The sequence below is a fragment of the Mustela erminea genome, chromosome 2 (genome assembly GCF_009829155.1).
Source record: "Mustela erminea isolate mMusErm1 chromosome 2, mMusErm1.Pri, whole genome shotgun sequence".
NCBI classification, from domain to species: Eukaryota; Metazoa; Chordata; class Mammalia; order Carnivora; family Mustelidae; genus Mustela; species Mustela erminea.
This window is the reverse complement of record NC_045615.1, coordinates 12,835,396-12,850,856: the sequence shown is the minus strand read 5'-3', so window position 1 is coordinate 12,850,856 and position 15,461 is coordinate 12,835,396. Positions and strand designations below refer to the sequence as shown.

Below are 15,461 nucleotides of genomic sequence, written 5' to 3'. Positions count from 1 at the left end.
GTAAGGCAAAGGGAATATCACAAAATTAGAGAGGAAAGACAAATTACACAAATGGTATAATAAAATGAAAATAGAAAAAAAAACGGTAGGCTAGAACTAATCATCTATGCTTGATAAAAGCTCTTATCAGAAATGCAGTTGAAGGGAATTTACATAATCTGATAAGTGCTATCTGATAAATCTGATAAAGCTACCCAAAATAAGAACATACAAAGAGCAAATCTTTTATTATTCACTTTAAGTTCAAGAGTGAGACAAGATGCCCACTAGCCACTACTCCTTGCTTGTTCAGTAAGACAAGAAGGAAAAATAAAAGGTGTAAGGCTTGGAATGAAAGAAGCAAGACTGTCATTGTTGCTTATATGCTTGTGTACACAGGAAGCTGAAAGATTCTTGGCGACTGTAATAAGCATTTCTCTCCATCAACCACAACTTTGTAAACATATAACTAAAATGCAACAAAAATAAAAGGTTTCTAGGAATATACTAAAAAGTATGCAGGGTGCCTGGGTGGCTCAGTGGGTTAAGCCTCTGCCTTCGGCTCAGGTCATGATCTCAGGGTCCTGGGATCGAGTCCCACGTCCGGCTCTCTGCTTAGCAGGGAGCCTGCTTCCCCCTCTCTCTGCCTGCCTCTCTGCCTACTTGTGATCTTTCTCTCTGTCAAATAAATAAATAAAATCTTAAAAAAAATATGCAGGGCTTTTATTGAGAGAATTATACAACTTTATTGAAGAAATTAAGAAAGCTTTAAAAAGGTGAGAGACACTGTGCTCATGGACAAGAAGATTGAATATTTTAAAGATGTAATTGTCTTCAAATGAATCCATAGGGTCAGTGCAGTCTAATTAAAACTGCAATGGCTTTTAACATGAAATTTCATAAAAGTCGCACAGAGGAGCAGAGAACTCAGAGGAGCCCAGGTAGTCTTGGAGAGGGGAAAATAAAAGGGAGAAGAGACTTAGCCTACTAAATATCAAGTCTATTCTAAAAGCTATGGGACTTACTGCAAATACACCAGTGGGACAGAATAGAGAGCCCTAGGTATGTAAACTTAATATATGCCAGAAAATGGTGTTGCGGGTCAGTGGATGATCATACCGTTTTCCAGAGTAGGAAATCAATAAGTAATGCCTAATCTTGAAAATCAAGAAGTAACAATGTAATCATATTATTTAGAAATTTGGAGGTAAACTCCAGAATTAAAGCTAAAAGAGTTGAAAATGATTGCCTCTGGGGAAAGGGGGAATTGTGAGATGGAGGTGCAGGAAAACAGGTAAATTCCTTTTGTTAAATAATAAATCTTTTAGAAACTGTCTTTAAAATTGGTAAAGAGAATAACTTAAAAGTGAAAATAGTTTAATTTAAAAATATAATGTATCATGTAAAAAGTTGTTTTTTTTTTTTTTTAATCTCTTTCTCTACAGTATGTTGAACATCCTTCTATTTTATCTTCTTGGTACTACAACCCATGGCCAGTATGTTAGGCCACCTCTGATTTATCGGAATATATCAAAATTTATGTAAACAACTTTTTACAGTCTTCAAGTGTTTTTTATTTTTCATATTCGAAATAAGTTGTCATTGGATAACTTTATATGGTATACTTTTAGTACTTAGTGTAGTGAGTTAGAAATGAGTTCATTGATTCCTATGTATAACTTTTTTTTTAAGTATTAAGTCATTATTGTCTTAAGAAAGATATTACCGATCTTTCTACATTTTCCTTTTTTAATTTTATTTATTTATTTTTTAAAAAGATTTTATTTATTTATTTGACAGAGATCACAAGTAGGCAGAGAGGCAGGCAGAGAGAGAGGAAGGGAAGCAGGCTCCCTGCCGAGCAGAGAGCCAGATGTGGGGCTCCTGGAATGGAGCCTGGGATCATGACCGGAGCCACCCAGGCGCCCCTCCTTTTTTTAAATAATAGAAAAGAACAGGAGATTTGATGTACATAGTAGCTCTGTTCTCATCTGTTCTGGTTAAGCATTATCTAGAGTATTACAGTCTTCCTGTTGCTATACTGAAGAGTACCAAAAATAAAATAAAATAAATGGTACCCAAAAAGGATGAATGGGATGATGTCAGCTAATAGGATGCCATGTGAAATAGGAACATGCGCTGAAATCATAGTAAAAACAGTAGAGGAAGTGACAGAAGCCTCATTTTGCTCAATAAAAGGAAGCACTTTCTAGGAACAGAGGATCCCTAGCATAGCAGGAAGCTGATTCTGAAGAATAGAACTCCTTCAAATATCGGTTAGGTATCCTTACATTAAATTCCTGAGAGATGGCTTCTTCGTTGTGTGGAAGTTGATCTCTAAGGTCCTTTAAAATTTTCAGATTATTTTGTGACATTGAGATACTTGCTTAGCTTTGAAGTATTTTGTGTTTTTCAGACCAGTGAATGGAGGTTAAGCTATGTCAATAAGGAATTTGCTGTCTGCCCTTCTTACCCGCCAATTGTCATAGTTCCCAAATCCATTGATGATGAAGCTCTTCGAAAGGTAGCTGCATTTCGACATGGAGGACGCTTCCCAGTACTCAGCTATTACCATAAAAAAAATGGAATGGTAAGTGTATGGTACTGCTCCTTGATCCACTGAAAGCCTTAGTTTGCAGATCTTTTCTTAGAAATACTCCCTTTTCTATGTACATGTTCATTGATGTGATTGGTCTCTCCTGTTAGGACTTCCTTCTTTTAAACTTGAGGGAATCAGGAGTAGTATGTTTTGTGATTAGGATATGATTTTGAATTTTGTTCATGATGCTGCTCAAAATTAGAAAGGCCAGATAGGTTTATCTTCAGGACTCAGTACAAAGAGAACTAATGTTCATTTGACACTTAAAATAATGCTGTTAGATAGAAAATAAATTTCTCCAACTAGAACAGCGGTAGGATACTTTATTTTAATTAATTATCTTTATTTAATTATCTGTGCTAAATTTCCCTATAAGAGGTAAATTGAGTGGACATTTTTATTTTCCCAAAAGGGAGAAGAGTGACACATGTTATTGTTACAACTTTAGTAAATACAGGAGTCAGTAATTGAATAGGCAAGCACTTGCTGTATGTATGTGTATGTTTCCTAAATATTTTCTTTTCTTTTTTTTTTTTTTTTTTGAGAGAGAATGCACAAGGGTGGGGCTAGAGTAGCGCAGATGGAGAGAGAATCCTAAGCGAGAGCATGGAGCCCAATATGGGGCCCACGATCCTAAGATCATGACCTGAGCCGAAATCAAGAGCTTTATGCCTAACCGACTGAGCCATGCAGCCGCCCCCTAAATATTTTCTAAATCCGTTTCTGATCTCTTCTTTTCTCTCATCTTGAAGCCAATAGTAAATTAGTGGATAAGTTATATTCATATTCCATTTCCCTTTTTTCTGTGGATAATAAATCAAGTATGGATATTTAGGATAAAAAGATTGCTAAAAATTTGCTGCTTTGACATCAGATCATCTATCCTGTTTGCTCAGTAGTATTTCTGTTAATCAGGGTTCATTACAAAGCATTTTGAAAACTGATATTAAATATACTATGTGTCTGTTTACATGGTTACCTGGGAGTTAGCTGTCGACATATGGGAGTTAGCTGTTGTCATCTTCTGGATGATCTTTCTTCATCATGTTAAATTTCAGGGTAGTAAAGATAACAGCATGTATTATGGGGTAAAGTGGAAATAACTAAACCATTCACCAGGGAAGAGACCAGTATAATACTGATTTCTTGAGAAAAGTTTCAAAACCAGACCTTTTATAATATATAGTTAATGGTCTTTGGAAACTCTAAGTCTTTAAATACTGAAAAGGATGAAAGAGGACCAAAGGAGAATAAATAATAGACAAACAGTTTTTAAGATATGAAAATGATTCCCACAAGAAGAATAGTGCATAAACTTTTTTATCTTACCATGGGTGCCTTTTCTCTTTATAATTCTTTTTTTATTTTTTTATTTTTTAAAGATTTTATTCATTTATTTGACAGAGATCACAAGTAGGCAGAGAAGCAGGCAGAGAGAGAGGAGGACGCAGGCTCCCTGCTGAGCAGAGAGCCTGATGTGGGGCTTGATCCCAGGACCCTGGGATCATGACCTGAGCCGAAGGCAGAGGCTTTTAACCCGCTGAGCCACCCAGGCGCCCCTATAATTCTTTTTTTAAAAGAAGACAGACGTTTAACCAACTGAGCCCAGGCGTCCCTGTAATTCTTGATAAAACCTGCCACCCTGTTTATGTAGTTGAAACAAAAGTTTGTCAGCACATAGGCTATTATTCTTCTATTACAAGGCCTTGTCCAGTAAACAATTTACTGACTAAATGAATTGTAATATTTGATCTCTTTAGTAATTATACTGTATTATGTGGAATTATTTTTGAGATAATAAGAATAACTGTTAAAGTACAGGGCTTATTTTTGTTTTATAGTTTTTGACTATTGCAAATATATAGAAATATTTCTTTGTTTCAGGATCAAATTCATCTCCAAAGAGTCACACAGTTGTTTTTTAGATAACTCTTCCTCTAGCTAATTCATTTCTGTTTTCAGAAACTTTCAAAGCGGCTACTCTTCGATTTTAAACTGCATTGTGCTTCTAGGTAATCATGCGAAGTGGTCAGCCACTCACTGGCACAAATGGGAGAAGGTGCAAAGAAGATGAAAAGCTGATAAATGCTACCCTCAGGGCAGGAAAACGAGGCTACATCATTGACACCCGCTCTTTAAATGTCGCTCAGCAAGCTAGAGCCAAAGGTGGCGGCTTTGAACAAGAAGCTCATTATCCCCAGTGGAGGCGGATTCATAAGTCTATTGAGAGGTAAAAGACTCTAAAGACGGTAATGGACTCTTTTTTGAAGTGCATTAGAGTGAACCATTAGCTGTTAAAAGATCACAGGTTCTCGAAGGAACCTACCCATTTACCTAAAGTCAGAAATTGGCGGGATATCCTGTCATGTTTTGTGAGATAAGATTAAGGAAACTTAATCTTGGGTGCCCAAAAGTGACTTTTAGTCAAATAGCATGCCTTCTCTAAGTGAAACTCTGCAATTTCATCACTGCAAGGTCTGTTCCTCTACTTGTAGATCACTGGTCACCACACTTAGTGATCAAATACGCTACAGATAAGTATAGTTTTCTAAGTCAGAAGACTAGAGACTTCTCTCCCCCACATCCTATTTCCTCTACCTGTATCTCTTGTTTATGCTTACAGCTAGAGGTTTATAAGGGCTTCTGGATGGGCGGGTGGGGTTGGAGCTAATAAAACAAGGGATCTGAGCTAGCCTTGGCCATCCCTGCCGAAGGTACCAGTGTCTAGTGTTGGACCTGTGCGAACAGGATTGTGGATGTCAGTCGTGTGGCCTCATGACTTGTCACAAAATGCAGTGTTCTGGCCCGCTCCCTAGTCAGATAATTCAGCTGTAAGAACTGGTTTAATCTGTTCATCTGAGGAATGATTTACCATGACAGGCATGTTAAGCTTCTTTACAACCATTTTAAATACTAGTTTTTCAGTGTTTAGTTATCAAATTACTGTATAACTAGGTAAATATTTTTGTACTGTTTTGAGCTACTTTGCCTCTTGGATATATTGGAGGTTGGGGTTTGAGTTTGGTTTCTCCTTCGTCATTGTATTTTCCATTTTCTTTTTTACTTTTTCTTGTTTTTTAAAGGTATCACATTCTTCAGGAGAGCTTAATTAAACTTGTAGAAGCTTGTAATGACCAAACACATAACATGGACCGATGGCTCGGTAGATTGGAGGCTTCGAACTGGCTGACTCACATCAAAGAGATTCTTACAACTGCTTGTCTAGCAGCTCAGTGTATCGACAGGTAAAGTGTATTTCAGTGTTCCGGAATGGGACATGTACTACTAACTAGACTCTGCTTTTATCCAGACTATGTTTATATATTGTATTAAAGTTTGCGCCTAGTCTATACCTTATGTTCAGATCATTGTATAAATTACTACATATGATAGTCATTGCCATTCAGTTATCGATGAAATATGTACATAGAGTCTGGTATTTAATTGACCACATACATCACACATCTTCAATAATAACAGATTTTTTTTAAGTACTAAAGGAACTATTTTTTTCTATAAAATCCTTGAATTGTGGATCTACCAATTTTCCTTTTCTTAAACCGTGCTCAGAGGGCAAAACCAGTCGTCTTACTTTGGAAATGTCAGTGAAAAGAAACATGTAATTCTGTTACACAGTAAAATGATTCTTTCTGATTTTTCAGGTATCTTATTAACAAACGACTTGATATGTGTAGTTACATCAGGATCTCAAGTTGAGCATACCTGAGGGCAGTGATGTGAAGTATGTGAAGTGATTTTAGTTTATTCACTCAGTTGAAGGTTGCTAATCCTTGAGACTTGAGGCAGAAGACTTGAACACAGAGGCAAAAGGATTGGTGTAAGTTGTTGCAGAAGCTTAGAATGCCCTTTTTAAGGAGGAGATTCCTCTGAAACAATATGTAGGTATAAGTATCACTAACGCATAGTTGGGTGGCACTTTTCCTTGAGACTGTAATTTGTTTTATTGATGTTTCCAAATTAAAGAAGTATGTATATAATGTTTTTGTGGTTAGTGAGAAATTGATCATAGAACAGGTTGCTTAAGATTATGTGATAAGTCAGTGACAAAACCGGTAATGGGTAGAGATTCTTGGTGTCAGGATGAGAATGATGAGATGTTAGTATTGAAGGGTTTTGTTTCTTTATAACCTAAGTTAAAAAGATTTACCCTTGCATGGTGAATGTGGAGGCTTCTGTTTTCTTATGAGCTGTAAATGAAAATGAACACTTGTCATCATGTGGTCTGAATTTGCAGCCATACTAATGGGACACTGCAGGTCCAGGCAAGGTGAAGAACAGGATTTAGCTCCACCTTTGTTTAGATTCAGCTGGTCACCAGAAACAAATAGGGACTTCCACATTCTTGTTCGACTTGAAGGTTTTGGTTTATTTTGCCATGGATTGGGTTCCCTTTTCTGATATATACTGGTTTATTTTTTGTATCTCCATAAAAATCTGCCTTTGTAATCAATCACTCAAAATGTAAAAATAGACATTAAAAATTAATTGAATTAAATGTGAAATGTGCCACAGATAACTAGGATGTATTGATTGAGTGTATGTATCAGAGGTCTTAAATATTTGCTCCTATCCTTTTACCTAGTCATGAGATTTCATCCTAAGAATGAGGTTGTTAACCTAACCATAGGAGAATGGCAGGGAGTCTTATTTTCAAATTAACTCTCAGATAATTTCACAGAAGACAAAAAGCTAAGTATGGTATAACAGAAATTAGCAATGACCTAAATAACTCTTAAAACATTTAGGCAAATTTTAGTTGATCACCTAATAAAATATTATATAACCATTAATATAATACTTCTAAAGGTGATGTGGAAACATGGGAAAATGTTTATAATAAAAGAGGAAATCATAAAAAATTACCTTTTGTTATAGCTACATAAAGGATATTAGTACATGGGAAGAGAATTAATAGTAGTCCCCAAACTTGAAATTCTTAGGAGAAAGTGGTGAGGTTATTCTCCTTTTTCTTGAAATATCCTTCACTGTCATTTCGATATGAGAGTTGGAAGAAGAGGAGGGGAGATGTGCTTAATTTAGTTTTTGGTATTTCTTTCATAGTCTTTAGAATAATGGGGTGCCAGACTCCTCCTAAGTATCATGGTATAGTAATATCATTGCCACTGACTTTCTAGATTGACAGTTTTATGCCATTTTTTTTTAAATGTTTCTTCTTGTTTTCATGTTTCTGAAAGTGTGGTTCAGGTCTTCTTTCCTAGCTCTGTTACATTACAGTTTATGAATGCATCCTTAATAGTCAGCTAATGGTGAAAAGGTAGAATCAAGGTCAGAAAGATACAGAAAAATAACTTTTAAGTGTATGTTTCTATGTTTGATGAGAAGTGCTTTAATCATCTATTAAAGGCAGAAGAAATAAGCACCTATTATGTGTGATAAAAGACTGCTTTTGGATTTTGTTAAAGGAGAAAAAATTCAACTAAAATGTTTTGTGAAGGTTGTTACAGCTTAAAAAGGATCTTGCCGTGTGACATTTGAAACCCATAGTATTTCTTTCCTAAGAGAAGCTCTCTTCGTGTGCCTTATTTCAACTCTAAATCCTACTGGACAGAGCAGAATGCATGAGTTTGAAATACTGTACTCAGTAAATGTTTGTTATTAATGGAGTTGATTGACCATGTTGGGAGTATCCCATTTGTACTCTGGATTTTCCTATCAGGGAAGGGGCATCCATATTGATTCATGGAACAGAAGGAACTGATTCCACACTTCAGGTTACCTCCCTGGCCCAGATCATCTTAGAACCCAGAAGCAGGACCATCCGTGGTTTTGAGGCCCTGATAGAAAGAGAGTGGCTGCAGGTAAGAAAAGCTGCTTGGTGTGCACAGGAACTGCTAATAATTGATGTGATCCCAGTTTGCAGGAGTGGAAAGAATGTATGAAATTTTGATTGATTAAAATGCTTAAGTGATATGTTTAACTGTCTTTATCACAGTAAACATTTATAATCTTTACTGCCTCTCAACTTTTGTGCCTCTCTTGCTTATTTTGCTCATTTGGCATTTCATTCCTTTAACAAACTCTCACTAATTGTACTTTGTTACCTACAGGGGAAATAACAAAGAGTGTAAAATAGTGTAGAGATAAAAAACATGAACAAAGCAGGAAGGGGGCATGAGGATTTGTATTATAAGGCACATGCTCTAGAACTTTCTGCCTTTTGCTTGTCCAGCTCCACCCTATCCTCTTGCCCTACCAGGTGACATCCTCCTGCTTTATTTAAGATACAGCTAAATGTCGCTGCGCTTATGAAGTCTTTTTTGGGACCTTAACCTTCTTCACAGCTAAAGATCAATCCATTGTCTTCATACCTTGTTCCCTAAATGAGACCCAAATAAAGTGACTCCTTTGAGGTCGGGGAACCATGCCCAATGGTTTCTCTTTTACCCCTAGGACATAACGCAGTGAGTGCCATTACATAATGCTGAATGACAACTGAAAAAAGGCCTTGTAAAATAGATTGAAATCCTGTAAGTCAGAGGTTCACTTACAAAATGTACATACACTGTGTAACTTAGTAAATGGTTATGATTAAGAACAAATGTTTAGATAGATCTTTAAAGTAGAATTATCTCTGGAGAAAAATCATCTCTGGCCCTTCTAGTAAAAATTTAGATTTATTATATGTTAATGCTATTATGTATACCCTGTCTACCCTGCTTGACAACTAACCTATATCTCTATTCAAGTCCATCCCAAATATTTGGTAAAAATCTATAGCTTCAGCTATACATTCCTCATGATGTAAAGCAAACGAATAATTATTGTGATTTACATTACCATTTTGATGGATATCAAAATACCATTAGCCACTGGTAAATGTTCATGACATTTTCTTTGTCAGATAAGGTAGCATAAGGACTCAAAGGAAAGCAAGTGTGTGAAATACCTAGAAGGGTGTGATTTGAGGTAAGGTCAATAAGGTTCTGGGTAGAGAGAGCCAAATGATCTTAAATTTCCTTTAGTCAGTAGAGGGCAGACTCTTCCAGTTCCTTTGGAGAGAAGAGGGCAACTAGGAACAATTTTATCTCTAATATAAAAGTACTTATAAAGATCTTTTCATGACAGTAACTTTTTTCCATATATAATTAAAACAAGAGTGACCTTATAAATTTGGTGTGTAAGAGCCCCATATTTATTTCCGTTCAGTAGTGACACTTATGTAGCTTACAATAATCTGCAACGCTTTGGAGAGATAAAAGGTGGTAGCTGTCTTTTGTTTGGTACCTAAAGACCTTATATTCTTTGACTTTGCTACAAATTAGAGACCTAGACAATTTTATTTTATAGAGTTCACCAAGGATAATTGCAGATTTTATGGTTATGCCTCAACTGCATGGCTGTGTAAAATATTTGGAAGTCCTGTTTTCCCCAGTTGCTGAAAATTGTTTTAAACCAAGAGATCATTAAACAGCAACCATCCAGATTATTTGATATTCCATCTAGTAAGAGTTTTGTTGCAGTTGTTTAAAATAATGTTAATAGAGCATGCTATAATGTGCTCTCACGAGGCTATGACTGTCACATTTCCATTTTCTCTGTCTTAGGCTGGCCACCCATTCCAACAGCGCTGTGCACAGTCAGCCTATTGTAATAGTAAACAGAAGTGGGAGTCACCTGTATTTCTTCTCTTCTTGGACTGTGTGTGGCAGATACTTCGTCAGTTTCCTTGCTCTTTTGAATTTAATGAGAATTTCCTCATCATGCTCTTTGAGCATGCATATGCCTCACAGTTTGGAACATTTCTGGGCAACAATGAAAGTGAAAGGTGGGTACACTGCTTACATGGGATGGGGACCATTCTGCTTGTGGTTGTTTTGGTTACTTCCTGAAAGAGACCAGAATTTGGTCCTACATTGATGTTATTTATAAGATGGTAGAGGTTACATTTAGTATAAATTAAATTACATGATGTGTGTTCTTACTAGGAGCCTGTCCAGTGCTAGGTGAGAACATGCCCTAGACTTGTTCTGTTAGATTAAAATTAGTCCATACACTGATTTAAAAGCTTTGAGTAAACTGGGTAACCATTTTAAATGTTAATTTCCTCATGTAAGATCACAGTAATTTTACATCTGGAAGAAGCCTTAACATATAATCGAACTTCACCTTCCATCCAGTTTTCTAGATTGGGAGGGGAATATCCAGAAAGTTAACTGACTTGACCAGGGACACACAGCCAGTTGGTCACCAGTAGTAGGGCTATAATACAGGTTTCCCTGCTCCTGCTCCAGACTTTGTCTGTTACCCCTGGAAACTGAGGACAGTTTCCTCAGGCCCAGAGTGACGTTCTCCTGGATTCACAGTCCAGACAGGTCAAGTTTATAGGTTTATTTAGAAGATTCCTATTAGAATGATCTTTAAAGGTACTTAACTGGTCATCTCAATTGGGTATAGTCAAAAGGTTTCCTCTTCTCTTTTTTCCTTTCTCATTCTAGCTAAAGGACAGTTTTGTTGGTCTTTTCAGGGAACCAGCTTTGGTTTCACTGATGCTCCCTGTTGTCTTTTCTATTTCGTCTACCTACTCTCTCCACTTATTTTTTCCTTCATTCAGCTAGCACTGGTTTAATTTGCCCTTCTTTTTCCAGTTTCTTAAGGTATAAAGTTACTGATTTAAAAGTTGTTAATGTGAGATCTTTGTTCCTTTTTTTATTGTTCCTTTTTTTTTATTATTTGAAAGAGAGAAACAGTTGAGTGGGAGAGAGACAATGGGTGAGAGAGAGCACGAGCTGGGGTGGGGAGGGGGTTGAGGGCCAGTGGGAAAGGGAGAAGCAGACATCCAGCTGAGGAGGGAGCCCTATGCAGGGCTTGATCCAGGACCCTGGGATCATGACCTCATCCGAAGGAAGATGCTTAATTGACTGAGCCATCCAGGTGCCCCATCTTTGTTCTTTTTTAATGTAGATTTTTACTGCTATAGATTTCCATCTGAGCACTGTTTCCACTGAATCACCATATGTTGTATTAGGATATTGTGTTTTCATTTTCATTCATCTGTGTTTTTTCATCTGTTACTGATTTTTGACTGCGTGCTGTAGTAGTTGGAGAAGGTACTTGTGTGACTTCAGTCTTCTGAAACTTATTGAGGTTTGTTTTGTGGCCTAACCTATGATCTATCCAGAAGAATGTTTCATATACACCTGAGAAGAATGTGTACTGTGATTTCATTGAGCAGAGTGTTCTGTATTTGTCTTACATTTTGTTCAAGTCCTGTATATTTTTATTGGTCTTTTGTCTAGTTCAGTACATTGTTAGAAGTGGGATATTGCAGTCCTCAACTATATTGTAGAATTATCTGTTTCTCTGCTTCATTATGTGGGTTTTTGCTTCCTGTATTTTGTGGCTCTCGTGCAAAGTACATATATGTTTATAATTATTATATCTTCTTGATCGATTAACTCTTTTTCCAGTTTAAAATCTCCTTCTTTGTCTCTTGTAAGAGTTTTTGGCCTTAAGTTTATTTCATCTGATGTAATATATCCATTCCAGCTCTCTCTTGGTTACTATCTATGGAAAATCTTTTTTCATCCTTTTATTTTCAATCTGTTTGCATCTTTGAATCAAAAGTAAATCTTTAATAGCCAGTATATAGTTGGATTATATTTTTTAGTCCATTCTGACAACCTCTGCATTGCAATTGGAGAGTTTACTTCATTTATATTTAAAGTGATTACTGAAAAGGAATGGCTTATTTCTGCCAGTTTGAGATGTTATTTGTCTAATGCCTCTTTTGTTCTTCATCTCCTCCATTACCTGCCTTCCTTTATGTTTGATATTTTATAGTGTACTGTCATGATTCCCTTCTTATTTTGTATTAATTTTTTTTTTTACTAGTTACCAGGTGGATTTCAACTAATATCCCAAATTTGTAACTATCTACTTTGAATACAAACTCAGCTTCAGTGGCATGCAAAACTTCGCTCTTCCATAGCTCCACTCCCCAATATGTTGTTATCACAAATTACATTCTTACATATAATTATATTCTTATTTGCGCATTGACATGGGTTTATTTTTTTTTTTATCTGTTTGTCTTTTAAATTACATAGAAAATAACAAGAGGACTTACAAGTCAAAAATACAATAATAACTTACTTTTATACCTTCATATATAGTTATCTTTTCTGAGTTATTCCTTCATATGGCTTTGAATTACTGTCTAGTGTCCTTTCATTTTAGCTTGAAGTATTCCTTTTTGCATTTCTCCTGTAAAGCAAGTCTTCTAGCAATGAACTCCCTCAGATTTTATTTATCTGGGAATGTCCTAATTTCTCCTTCATTTTTAAAGAATAGTGGTCCTGGTTATAAAGTGCTTGGTAGATGGTTTTGTTTTTGTTTTTGTTTTTGTTTCCTTTTAACAATTCAGAAATGTCATTGCTGTCCCTTCTAGCCTCCATAGTTTCTGATGAGAAATCTCTTGTAGAGGGATGATATAGGATCCTTCTACGTGAGGAGTTGCTTCTCTTTTGCTGCTTTGAAGAGTCTCTCTGGCTTTTGTCAATTTGACTATAATGTGTCTCCTTATAGATCTCTTTGCCTTTATCCTTCCTGGAGCCTGTTGAACTTTTAAATGTGTAGATTCATATCTTTTATCAAGTTTGGGGAGTTTTCAGCCCTTAATATTTTTGTGTATATGGTTCTTTTTGTGTTCATTTTTTTCTATTCGTATTGAGGTATGATTGACCAATTGACCATTAATTCTTTATATATTCTTTCTCTCTTCTCTTTCCGGGATTCCCATTATGCTCTGTTGGTTCATTTTTCTTTATTCTTTTTTTGTTCACCTCGGATTGGGGAAATTAAGTTGAACTCTCTTCAAATTTGCTTACTCTTGTGCCTGCTTAGATCTGTTATTAAAACGATCTAGTGAGTTTGTTTTTTGTTTTTTGTTTTTTTTAATTTCACATATTGTACTTTTCAATTCCAGGATTTCTATTTGGTACTATTTTATAATTTTGTCTGTTTATTGATCAAGTCTAGGTTTTGAGACATTATTCTCATGGTTTTCTTTAGTTCTCTATCCTTAGTTTTTTAGGGGTTTGTTTTGTTTTGTTTTGTTTTTTAGCTCTTTGAGCATATTTAAAACTGTTGATCTAAGGTCTTCTTCTAGGAAAAGCAAAGTCAGTGCTTTCTTAGGGACAATTTCTATTATTCTAGAATGGGCCATACTTTTAGGGTTTGGTTTTTTGTTGTTGTTGTTGTTGTTGTTGTTGTTGTTGTTGTTGTTGTTGTTTGCATCATTTGTAATTTTAAATCTGGACATGTAAAATATTATAATGTCATAATGTGATTTCTCTGGAAATCAGATTCTTCCCAGTCCTCAGAGTTTGTATTTATTGCTTGCCGTAAGCTGTAACTGTTTGTTTATTTAGACCTTTTCTAAACTATTTTGTAAAGTGTATTTTTCTCTCATGTGTAGTTTCTGAAGTATCTGTTCTTTCAGTTTGTGTGGAGCTAGTGTTTGACAGTGATTTCCTTGAATGGCTGGAGACAAAAGAGAGAGTCGAAAAGAGGGAGGGGAAAAGTGATAGGGAACACCACTCAAAACAAAGGGAAAAAAAATCCTTTTGCAGTCTTTACAGATGGGCATTGTGCTGGAATATTCCTTCAATGCTTAACTCAGGCCTCATCCTTAACTTCTGGCCCTCACTGAGCCTAGGGATCAGCCAAAATCTTGGGATCTTCTTGGGATCTTCTTGGGCCTTTTCTGAGCATGTTCCCTGCCTGTGGTATACAAATGGCTTTCTCAAAGCCTCAGTATACATGGGCAACTTTGAATACACTGATTTTCCAAAGAATCTTTTTCCTTGGGCTTTTGGGGCTCTGTTGTACCCCTCATCCATAACCTTTTTACTCAGATGGCTACAGACTGTCCATTCACCTTATGTTTTCTGGGAATGCCCATCACTTTTCTGCCCATGGTGATTTCGAATTTAGACATAACAGACAAGTGTTTCAGGTAGCCCTTGGTCAAGTTAGAAGAGAGACACAATTCTTTGTGAATGGGGACTGCTGTATTCCCTCTGGCTCCAGGAACCAGGGTCCCATACTAAGATCGTGGGCTGCCATCTTCAAGACCTCCGTGAGTTAGGGAAACAGTAGGGCAAGAGCAAATAAAAATATCATTAATCTTTTTTTATTGTTTTTCAAGTTCCCTTTTCCTTGATTCTTCATTTGGTTGTGTGCTGTATACTTCTACTTCCCAGAAGTCTTACAAAGTAGGTTCTCACAGTTTCTACTTGTGTTTTCAATGTTTCTCTGGAAGGATGGGCATTTGGAGCTGCTGACTCTGCCATTTTTAGTGGCATCGGTCTTCTTCATTTTTTAAGTATAGTTTTGCTGATATAGACATCTTGATCAATAGTCTTTTTTTTTTTTTTTTAAGATTATTTATTTTAAAGAGAGAGTGTGTGGAGGGGAGGGGCAGAGGCAGAAGGAAAGAGAGAGTCTCAAGCAGACTCACACTGAGCACAGAGCCTGCCACAAGGCTTGATCTCATGACCAGCAAATCACCACCTAAGCTGAACCAAGAGTTAGATGCTTAACCAGCTGTGTCACGAGGAGCCCTGAACATGTTATACCACTGCCTTCCGGCCTCATGATTTCTGATAAGTCAACCATTACTTTCATTGAGTCCCCTGTATGTAATGAGTCATTTTTCTCTTGTTGCTTTTACGATTCTGTTTTTCTTTGGCTTTTGACACTTTGACACTGATGTGTCTCATTGTGGACACTGAATTTATCCTACTTGGAGGATAAATCCAAGACTACATACCTTAGTATGTAGTCCAATTCTACATACCTTAGACTTGATTGTCTAAGGTATGTAGAATCATATTTGAGA

General features: G+C 36.4%; 1 protein-coding gene across 3 annotated transcripts in view; it reads left to right on the top strand.

Moving 5' to 3' along the window:
• The window catches only part of MTMR9 (myotubularin related protein 9), a 55,403-nt gene that overhangs the window by 25,456 nt on the left and 14,486 nt on the right, over positions 1–15,461 (top strand). For all 3 annotated transcript variants that reach the window (XM_032332267.1, XM_032332266.1, XM_032332268.1), the window contains 5 exons: positions 2,396–2,569; positions 4,591–4,808; positions 5,662–5,823; positions 8,277–8,418; positions 10,165–10,385. In XM_032332267.1, the coding sequence (XP_032188158.1) occupies positions 2,396–2,569; positions 4,591–4,808; positions 5,662–5,823; positions 8,277–8,418; positions 10,165–10,385 (917 nt within the window). The remainder of the gene's footprint in view (positions 1–2,395; positions 2,570–4,590; positions 4,809–5,661; positions 5,824–8,276; positions 8,419–10,164; positions 10,386–15,461) is intronic.